The sequence below is a fragment of the Anarhichas minor genome, unplaced genomic scaffold (genome assembly GCF_050575085.1).
Source record: "Anarhichas minor isolate MPS153535 unplaced genomic scaffold, ASM5057508v1 ptg000004l, whole genome shotgun sequence".
Lineage (NCBI taxonomy): Eukaryota > Metazoa > Chordata > Actinopteri > Perciformes > Anarhichadidae > Anarhichas > Anarhichas minor.
Genome location: NW_027466450.1, coordinates 2,936,979 through 2,947,107, shown reverse-complemented (window position 1 = coordinate 2,947,107; position 10,129 = coordinate 2,936,979). Strand labels below are relative to the sequence as shown.

Here is a 10,129-nt window from a genome sequence, read left to right as displayed (position 1 = left end):
GCCTACAGTTATTCACAATATATCTATTTATTTTAATTTGGATTGAGTTGACCTTTTTCAGGCTTTTGCGTGCAGAGAAAATTAAAACATTAATGTAGAGGGGTACATTTCTTTTCATCCTATATTTGCCTGGCAACAGAAGGCTATATATATGTACATGCGTGCCATGACGTACGTCCTGAATTATGGTCAGTGCTGACATCACGGATTCACTCTGTGGTCTGATTTTAGGATTTATGTTTTTCAAAATGCAGCTCTACTCAGGAGAATGAATGCATAAATAAATACAAGGATAAATGCACAATTCACCGTTTGTCCTTTTGCTCTGACCTATTTTAATAAAGACCATTTTTGGTGATAAGCCAAAAAATCTCCCTGAATTTAATCTTAAGAACTCCCAATTTCCATTTGCCCACACAATTGCATTTTGATTTGAGGCTTGCGAAGTCAGTTTTCTACCAATTAAACGCATAACAGAAAATAGGCCTGAGCTTTTGACTTAACAGGCTGCAGATGTCTGACTTTATAGACCGGGCAAGTCTATAACGACGAATGAGTCACATTTGCCTCCGCAAATAGCTCTCGTGTGGAAATAGAGTGAGTGCCCATGCACGCGTGACAATCATGCACCCTTGCCTGAATTGTGTTGTCAATGATAGGGGAAATAGAGCAGTCAGCTGTTCGGCTTTCATGAAAACACCATAAACATAGGACCGTGTTCTTTTCTTTTTTCCTCCCTCGCTGCAGCCTGGTGTATATTTCACACGGGCCCTGTTATGCAACGTGTGTAACCTTGAAGAGGTTGCAGCATCACTGTGGTGCGGACGCGCTCTGCGGGGAAGAAGCCAGGGATTATTACTCTGTACATTTCGTTTATTACACACACACACACTTATAGTTCACAGGGCTCGATTGTGTCTCTAAATAGTTGGCTGATTTGGCCTGTCGCACTTAATAAAAAAGAAAAACACTCACGGGTGTGACTTAAATCTCAGTTTTATTTATCAAGATCATTTGGACATGTATAGATTTGTCATGTGGATAAAAAAAAGAAATTGATCGATAGTGTCTATCTGATGTAAACATAGGCTACAACCTCTGTGTATAAGGTTTGATTATATGGCTTAATTGGAGGTTGGAGCTTGGTACAAAAAAAAGGGGCAAAAACAGAAGACATGGTAAACAATTAGGTAAACAACTGTTTCTCTATATTCAGGTGCACGTCTGTCCCTAATTTAATGCACCTCGCGGGTCACTTGGATCGCAATTAGCTGCGAGTGCATGGCAGAGATGCCAAAAGGCGAGTCATCAAGACAACTTTTAAATTGGCAATAAAATTGACAGCAGAGTCAATCAAGTTCCCGATACATTCATGACCTGCAGCCATCAAACTTGTGCACATGCCAGTCATTTCCTGCAGGTACACACCGGTGTGGGTAAGGTGCGAGGAGACGGCAGTGAGCAACGGCTCAATCTGCGAGGGCACGTAGGCTGCAAGGCTGTGCGGCTGCAGCAGGAGCAGCGCTGACGGTAACAAAATCATACTGAAGGCGATCCACCTTGGCACCGCCATCCGGGAGCCCCCCGTTCGGTAGGAGCCATTCTCGTGCGGGACCGAGATCTTGTCCACTTCTCCGAGCCTCAGCGAGTCCCACTTTTTAACATCGAAATTGCGCACAAGGGGACCGACGTCTGTGTCTTTCCGGGAGGTCAGCGGGGTGTCCTTCAGGACCTTCAACTTCTCCCGAAACTCCTGCATCTGCAGCAGAAAGCGCAGGGGGTCGGCGACGCTCCCGAAGGACTCGGCGATGTCGAGCGCCCGCCTGTGCTCCTCCATCGCTGCGCCCAGCCTGGCGATCTCCGGGTCGTATTCTTGCAACGCCACCAGCTTCAGGGTTTCAAAATCGGAGAGTATCTCGTTCTTTTTGCATTCGATGGTGCTGATGAGCTTGTCGAAATAGTCTGTTACCTTTTCCGCGTCCCTGGTCACAGACAGAAGCGCCTTTTTCTTACTGGCTTGCAGTGTCTCCAGGCAGGACAGGACGTCTGCGCTCTGCCAGCTCTTCACCCCGTGAAGCAGCACATCAAACGCCTCCCTCTCTCGCTCGTGTGCCTCTTCCAAGGAGCAGAACGTGTGCCCTTTGTGGTCATCTGTCGTTGCGCAAAACCCACAAATTAGATTTAAATCCGTGGCGCAGAATATGTTGAGTGGCTGGCCGCAGTGTCGTTTACATTCAGACAGTTTGGGCATGACCCTTATTTTGCTGTATTTTTCCACTATTCCCCGTAGAGAGTAGTTGATCTGCAGGCTGTTCGCGCCGTTGTGAGGTGTCTCTTTGCGGCACGTGGGGCACTTGAACGGCGTTCTGAAAGCCGGACCTCGGTTCCCCTCCAAGAGACCATCCAAGCATATCTTGCAAAAGCTGTGCGAGCACAGCAAGACCCGCGGGTCGTCGAAGAGACCGCAGCAGATTGGGCACGTAAGTTCATCTTCCAGCAGCTCCATGGTACCCTGTAAACACATCATCCAGGCGTCAAATCTGTGCTTCATGCGAGTAAAGAAAACCCAATAAATCAGCACGTAATGAAATAGGCTACAGGCTACGCACCCACACTGACGGATGCCTCCATAAGGCAGCACAGGCAACACATTACACACGACAATGCTGTGGCATCGCAAAAGGATACAGGTTTTGCAGTCATGTTCCAGCTGCGTGTGGAGTAAAATTCCCATCCTGAAAGTGAAACTGACTTCCTGGCATCCCCGTGCCCGCGTAAAAGGTTGGCACGAGCCACGCCAAAGACTCCGTTTGGCCATCTAACGTTGAGTAACATCTTGCTTTTTGATGTATATAAGTACCCAGCTGGCGTTGAAAGAATCGTGAAACCGTGTCGAGAAAACAAGGCTTGATATAAGTAAAACAAATCGTTGGTAACTTTACAGACTGTAACAGCAAACTATTCCCCCCCTATTGCGTAAAAGAATAGCAAGGCAGAGGTTAGCTGAGATGAGCACTAGATTAGCGCCGTCTAACCAATCCAATGCGACAAATTATCGACAAACGGGGTTCGCGTTTGCGTTTCTCCTGTTGGCAAGGTACTGGAGTGGGGCTGTGACAGATTTTGCCAGCGCATAGTAACATGCAACTACTGGACCAAAAGAAGCACTCACCAGCTGCTGAGACGCACAGTGAAACGCAATCATGGCGCTTGTTGCTGTGCAGACTTCGCCCTCTTCCGGGTTTAGTGTTAACCGTTTCGGTGGCGCACAGACAATCGAAATACACGGATTCGTCTGTGTTTGCGCAAAGGTGAAACGGAGCGCGTATTGTTTTGCCACTAACAAGAAAGCTAGTGATGTTTTCAAGTTTTTTTTGGGGTGCTTAGTTCAGGACATTGGGTTGTTTGCGTTCTTGTCCCTGTTGGGTAATTTGCAGAGGATCCCTGCCAGTCTGATGGGGGAGGGGCTGTTGCTATGCAAAACATTACAGCGTGAAAAACTGTCAACTAGGTTTTAGTTTGGCATCACATGTTTTCACACTAACCAACTTCTGTCGCGTGTGTGGGTAGGCTCTATTTGTCGATATATGCATCTATAAACCGCTAACACGATAAAAAAAAAGGTGCAAGTGAAGGCGCTCAGCTGCATCAACTGATTTAAATAGCACACGTAAATGGCGCACCCAATTATCACACTATCTTGGCACCAACAGAGACGGAGAAAGACAAACTATACCATAAATCAGCAACATTATATCAGTTTTGTGTTTCAGCCTCTGGGGATGCTCGTCGGTTATCACCAATTCAGCATTTGTCCACTTAACATTTATTACATTTTCTAAAAACAAAAAAACACTCATCTCACTTGTGGTTATGTAACATCGATACCCAATAGTTACTTAGTCACGTGTAGAAATTTTGACCTTGATTTTCTTCCCTTGTTTCCATGCCATCAGGAGCAACTGCCTATCTTAGCCGCTGTGATTGGATACAGTTGGGTAGTAGGCGGCTTATGCGGCGCCCACCTCTGTCGCCGCGTGTCGCTGTTGTGCTCGTGGAGCCGGACGGTTTCTGACGCGGCGCGCCGCGCGCTCGTTGGTCTGACGGTGTGACGTTTGTTTCCGGATGTTATCGGGGAGCAAGAATGGCTGCGATGTTTGCGTGTTGTCTAGGCTGCTGCGGAGATGGCGGATCGGGGCATATTCCCCTCAAAGAAATGCCCATTGTCCAGTTAGATACCCACCACATGGGTGAGCGGGTCTATCTCTGATTGTCACAGCTGTGGATGTTGGTCGTGTGTCGTGATGGTTTTGCTACTTCCGCCGTTAGCATTAGCTAGCTAACCGATAGCTGCTAGTGGTGTTGTAACCTTTGCAGCTCAACGTGATTTTGGCAGCATTGATGGGTGTAGCTATGTGTTGTAACACCTTCTTTAAGATAATGTTACTTCCTGCGAGGTTATCACGCGACTCGTTACATTTTAACCCTTAATTTAGCTGCTGTAGCTAAACTCAAGTCACGGGAGACAGTTAACTGAAGTAGCATTTCGTATTTCTTTTGCTAAACGTTAAATGCCCATTCCTCACATGTTTTATGGTTCATAAAAGTGCTCTGCTTTGATTAATGACTCGTGTCTGTGTGTTTGCTCCATTTTAATATTAAAACCTATAAAGTAGGAGCATGCACATATTTTTAATGAAACCCTTTGAGTAATGGACACGAGATGTTTTCTACTTCACTGAAAAGCCTAATTCTCTGTAAATGTGCAGTGTGAGATTTTCATAATAGTTTGAAAACTCTCGTCTAGTGTCAAATTATTCACTGTCGATTTCAAACATCCAAGTTAAGTAACGATTGGGAAAAAACACACCTTATTGAGTTGAGGGTGAATCTAAGATATGATTTACCTCAGTTGTTTTTTGATCAATCAGACTTTTTGAAGACATTTTATAAAGATTGTGCAACTGAATATTGGTTTATAGATTATGGAACATAATCAAACACTTCCTCTACCCTGGGGAATATCAGTTTTTTCAAATTGCACCTGCAGATTATTCAAATTGACCAACAGTAATTGGCTCTGTGCTGAAATGATTAGCCGATAAATTGATCCGCAAATAATGACCCAGCAACAAATAAGCAAATCTATTATCGCTTGTCATTAAACATTCTCTGTTTCCAGCTTCTCAGATGTGATCTGCTGCTTTTATCTGACCTTTTCATTGCAAACTTCCAAAATTGTTTCCTCATTGTTTTGTAATAGATTTTTGTGTTTTTACAACCAGATGTCTTGATGCCTTTGTTTTGCAGGCACAGATGTCGTCATAGTGAAGAGCGGCCGGAGGATATGTGGCACTGGAGGCTGTCTGGCCAACGCTCCTCTGCACCAGAACAAAAGTTATTTTGAGTTTAAGATCCAGTCCACCGGTGAGAGCTCGTCTGATGACCAACCAACCTGTTTCCATACCTCTGCTGCCTGCTTTTCTTGCCAGATTGACATTTTCTGGTGCATCACTATACTGTTATTATTGATACTGACACGCTTTAGTAGCTGCACCGTCCTGTGACTGCATGCTCACTGGTGGGATTCTGTACAAATCTTGTCTTTTAATTTTATATTACAGCTTGTCTTTGTCATAGATATAAATACATTTTAGTCGTTGTGGTTAAATGTGTTTTAAAAGAGCAGACACTCAGTGTTGTGCTTTGTGTTCAGGTGTGTGGGGATTAGGTGTGGCTACACAGAAAGTGAATCTTAATCAAGTGCCTATGGGCAGAGACACAAACAGCCTGGTCCTGAGGCATGATGGGTCTGTGTACCACAATAATGAAGAGAAGAATCGCCTACCTGCAAACAGCCTTCCTCAGGAGGGCGACATTGTGGTATGAGCAACATTTATTACTTCACTTGATCCTGAATTTGTGTTTGATGTCCTGATCTTTGACAGATTGAAGTGTTGCCAGTTGCTCATGAAGCTGAAAATGAAGACCTTCTCTCTCTTTTATACTGCGTCTTGTCAAATACATGAGAACGGACAAGCGTACATTGATATAGACAGACACTAATAGTATGAATGAACTGGAATGATTTGGGCAAGCCAGTCACTCTCTATTCCATCTGCCAGAGGCCTGCTGGAGCAGGCTGGCCTGGATGTCCTGTGATACCCACAGGACATCCAGTATACTGTATATATATTCTTTATTTATGGGTATGCATTTTATTTTTTAAGGCAGCTGGCTGACACTTAAATATAGTCCCATTGTAATGCTTGGTCCAGTATGGGCTGGATAGCCTTCTGTTTGTGCCAAAATTGCTATTTGGCATCAGCCTAGAAGTCATAATAACAGATTTTTCATCACACTGACAAAGCATTTATTGGATTATTTTACAAACCATGTCATTCCGGACTTAGAAGTCATTATGTCAGATATGATGTTAATGGACACAGGCTTTGGGTCTGAAAAAAATGGATCGCGGGTGTTGGCTGCTGTGCAAAAACCCAGCAGGGGGGGCGGGAGCTGTTTTGAAACTCATGCAGACCTCTGTCCATCACTGTCAGCGAGCATGTCATTATCTGCTCAAAGCAGACACGATGTACCCAATTTATACAAACGACAAAAGACAAACCTCGTTTTTTCTTTTTCCCGGAAAATGCTTTATCTTGCTTTATTTCTTATCACGCACATTTCATGATGCCATATGGTCCCGCTGAAGAAGAACCCCAAACGGCTACTACTGCTGGAGCTTAAACCTTGGTGACTTTAGCGACACCATAAGTCCTTTAGAGACATAACTGTATTCATGTGAGCTGTATTCACCACCACCACCCACAGAACGTACTATGCTGTAAACTGTGCACGAATAAACTTGTCAAGAGAATTATTTTTCTCACGAGATCGGGTATTTTCACTAGCAGTCAAATTCAGGTCGTCCAATCTGTCATTTAGTGAAACTGTGTTATCACAGCCTAAATATAGGGATGCTTGCTCCTTTGTGGTTAGTCATTGCTTTTCCTTTGCTGCTATTTTATTCTATCATAGAGGATCTATGAACACCTGTCCATGAATACAATCCAGTGCTGTTCTGTCCTTGTGAAGCTCATGATCCACTTCACTATATTTCTGATGCTTTTTGTGCTCATTCTGCATTTTATAACGCATGATGTAAAATAACAACACTGTTGAACACATATTTTCAGAACACAGTGCAGATGACTAATATAATGTATTTACAAATTCCTTGATATTTAAAAAAAAAATGACGGCTAGCAACAAATTTGATCCACACAAAAATGTTTATAGTGTTTTTATGTCACATTTTGGGTTTTCTTCTTGAATGAAGAGTCATTGGTCATAATTATGGAGTAGTAATTAAAGCTCAATCCATCATGGTCTAGTAGGAGAAAGTGCAACTGCAGGAAAAAGAAGACAATACTGTGTGGAAAAAAATATACTTTGTTTTGTTTCTGTGCTATTCAGCTTTCCCAGATATTTGCTGCTCCTCTTGACTTGTGCTGAAAATACGATGTTTATCTTTTAAATCGGTAGCCAGACTACACATATACGAAGGTTTCTTTTTGATAAGTTGATCACGTTAAATGCGTTATATTCACATGCATAAATTCAGTGACTAATTCCAGTTTTGTTTGTGTTCCTCAGGGCATCACATATGACCACGTGGAGCTGAATTTATATCTGAATGGAAAGAACATGCATTGTCCTGCCTCAGGGATCCGAGGCACTGTTTACCCGGTTGTTTACGGTGAGTTCATTTATCAGCTTAATATGCTGATTAGTTCACGAGGGCTTTTTAATCTTGCAAGGACTTTATTGACTGCCGAACTGCTCTCTCAGAAATACCATTAATGTAGTTACCCTTTTATTCCACTAGAGGGCTGTATTTGTACATATTTGCGAAACACTGCTCATTTGGGGCTCATTAGTTGTTTAAGTTAAGAGTTTTTCATTTGACCACAAACATATTCCACACATCCAAGAGTGTGTTATGTGTACTAGTCAAAACGACGCCTTTAGCAGGAAGAGACGGTGTTTCCACAGAGATTCGAGACATGCAGATTTTATTGTGGTCAAAGGATGATTCTGTTGTCGTCTCCCTAAACATTCTCCAGGTTGATGTTTAGTTAGTCTGTGAAATCAACCCCCGATTTTATGTTAGAAAGAAAACATGAAGGCTTTTGGTGCTTCACCTGTTTCTGTGCCACAGCAATGCAGAAAAAAAACAACTGTGACTCATTCGTTTGAGCTGTTTAGTGCAAACACCCTCTGTCGTAAAGCGCTAATAATATTTCTGAGCGAGACAACATATCCATGTGATCAGAGAGTCACCCTGGATCTGTTCATTTATATAATGTCAAGCTTTCCAATTAGTTGCTGTTGTGTTGTATGTGTGCGGTAATATCATTTATGTTTAAAGGGCACATTCATTTATATAAACTGAACTCCACTGTGAGATTGTCATGAAATATAGATTTTTCAATCATTGCACTTTGAGTCTATATTTAGAATGAATACGAATTGTAAGACGTGATGAAGCTGGTAGTTGAAACTCCTGTATTAGTAAGATACTTCACCCTAAAATTTTAAGTTTTCACCAAATTAGTTCTTTGAGCTGCAGTGTTACAGCAGCATTGCTTTGTTCTAAACAAATTATTGCATTCTTATATTTTAATTTACAAGAATGTCTGCTTTGTCTTATCTGCACGTCTGTAGCTCAGATTTCCAGCATATGTTTTGGGGTTTGCATTGGATCTCCACTTTCTGTTTTTAAACGGCACTATATAAATCTGACTCATTGTATTTGCATTAACTTCAAAGAAATATTGATTTAAATGCTTAAATGCTGCTAATACTAAAAAGTCAGTTTAAGAGGCGAACGTGTATACAATGTCTAAGCTCGTGCTCACATCTTTCCCTTCTTCTGTTCCAGTGGATGACAGTGCCATCTTAGACTGCCAGTTCAGTGACTTCTACCACACAGCTCCACAAGGATTTGAGAAGATCCTCTTTGAGCAACAAATCTTCTAAAGGAGCCCGCCCCCCCCCCCCCTCCCGCATCTCATAGCAACCTCTGTGACACCACAGTTTCACCTTGATTGGATGATACTATGTGTGGCTTGACTGTCTTTTGTTTTGTCCCCCCCCCCCCCCCCCCCCCATTACTCTCTCTCTACTGATTGTCCAGATCGACGTTGGAGTGGGGATTTCTGATCATTGGTTGGCTATGCTTATGTCAGTGGTAATCCCTCTGTATTAACTGAGACACTTTCAATTGCTGCTTACATTCTCAGTCTGTGTATAGATGCCAGATCGTGGATGGAATGGTAAACGGTTCCCCCCTTTTCAGGATCAGAAGCCATGTTTTATTGACATTGCTACATACATGTTTTTAATTATTATCCCCCACATGCCATACTGACATCTAAGCATACACTCTATATTTATATGTATTTATTTGAGTCACAGACCAAAGTGATGTCTTTTTGGTATGACACATGTATTTTTTTTTACATTTTTTGGCAATCAAGAGTTTGTGAACTGAATAAGGATCAGCTGGTAATACTGAAACAACAGTCAACAATATCCCATTCACTTTTATGTTGCCTTCTTTAATTAAAAAATACAATTAAAGTGGGGATATTGCAACACTTTTTAGTTCATGCCACTGTTATGATTTGAGTTGACACTAAGATGGTTTAAATTCTGACAGTAGTCCAGTGCACATGTCAGGGGACGGACAGGTTGACTATTCACTGAGGTTTGATGAAGTGAAACATTTCTTAAATGACCCACATTAATATGTATTATCTTCATTTCTAAATGACTTCTTTGAACAGCCCTTTAGATCTCCCACTCTTCTCTCCCCGGGTGTATTTGTTCTAAATATCTGAATATCACCAGAGCTGGTGCTGGCTGTCTCTGATTAGAAGTATGTGGTTAGAACTGTCAATCTGTTGTGTTGTGTTGACATTGCATATCCGTTGCTGAAGTGTGACAGTTCATTATTTCAAATGCTAATCTTTATTTTGCACTGATGTTATTGTACAAGCAAATCCAAAAAAGTGTTGATTCATTAAACTTTTGTGTGTCTGGAGGCATCGCTTTTGTCAGA

General features: G+C 42.4%; 2 protein-coding genes across 3 annotated transcripts; one reads left to right on the top strand and one right to left on the bottom strand.

The window, feature by feature from the left end:
- Window positions 1-978: 978 nt before the first annotated feature.
- Window positions 979-3,319, bottom strand: trim13 (tripartite motif containing 13). 2 transcript variants are annotated; one of them, XM_076106289.1, is made up of 2 exons: window positions 3,173-3,319; window positions 979-2,512 (listed from the first exon to the last, which is right to left on the bottom strand). In XM_076106289.1, exons 1-2 carry the CDS (start codon window positions 3,203-3,205, stop codon window positions 1,268-1,270), a joined length of 1,278 nt encoding a protein of 425 aa, XP_075962404.1. In that variant the 5' UTR covers window positions 3,206-3,319; the 3' UTR covers window positions 979-1,267. The 2 variants fall into 2 exon arrangements, with proteins under 2 accessions (XP_075962404.1, XP_075962410.1); XM_076106295.1 differs by lacking the exon at window positions 3,173-3,319 and adding an exon at window positions 2,610-3,140.
- Window positions 3,320-4,093: 774 nt separating this feature from the next.
- On the top strand, window positions 4,094-10,115 carry spryd7b (SPRY domain containing 7b). Its single transcript, XM_076106350.1, has 5 exons — window positions 4,094-4,250; window positions 5,311-5,427; window positions 5,717-5,883; window positions 7,660-7,762; window positions 8,948-10,115. Exons 1-5 carry the CDS (start codon window positions 4,145-4,147, stop codon window positions 9,043-9,045), a joined length of 591 nt encoding a protein of 196 aa, XP_075962465.1. The 5' UTR covers window positions 4,094-4,144; the 3' UTR covers window positions 9,046-10,115.
- The last annotated feature ends 14 nt before the right edge of the window (window positions 10,116-10,129 follow it).

Coding starts and splice junctions, on each gene's coding strand:
- spryd7b (XM_076106350.1), top strand. CDS start 4,145: ATGGCTGCGATGTTTGCGTGTTGTCTAGGCTGCTGCGGAGATGGCGGA. Junction 5,428..5,716: donor GTTTAAGATCCAGTCCACCG/GTGAGAGCTCGT, acceptor CTTTGTGTTCAG/GTGTGTGGGGATTAGGTGTG. Junction 7,763..8,947: donor TGTTTACCCGGTTGTTTACG/GTGAGTTCATTT, acceptor CTTCTGTTCCAG/TGGATGACAGTGCCATCTTA.
- trim13 (XM_076106289.1), bottom strand. CDS start 3,205: ATGATTGCGTTTCACTGTGCGTCTCAGCAGCTG. Junction 2,513..3,172: donor ACTGTGCGTCTCAGCAGCTG/GTGAGTGCTTCT, acceptor ATGTGTTTACAG/GGTACCATGGAGCTGCTGGA.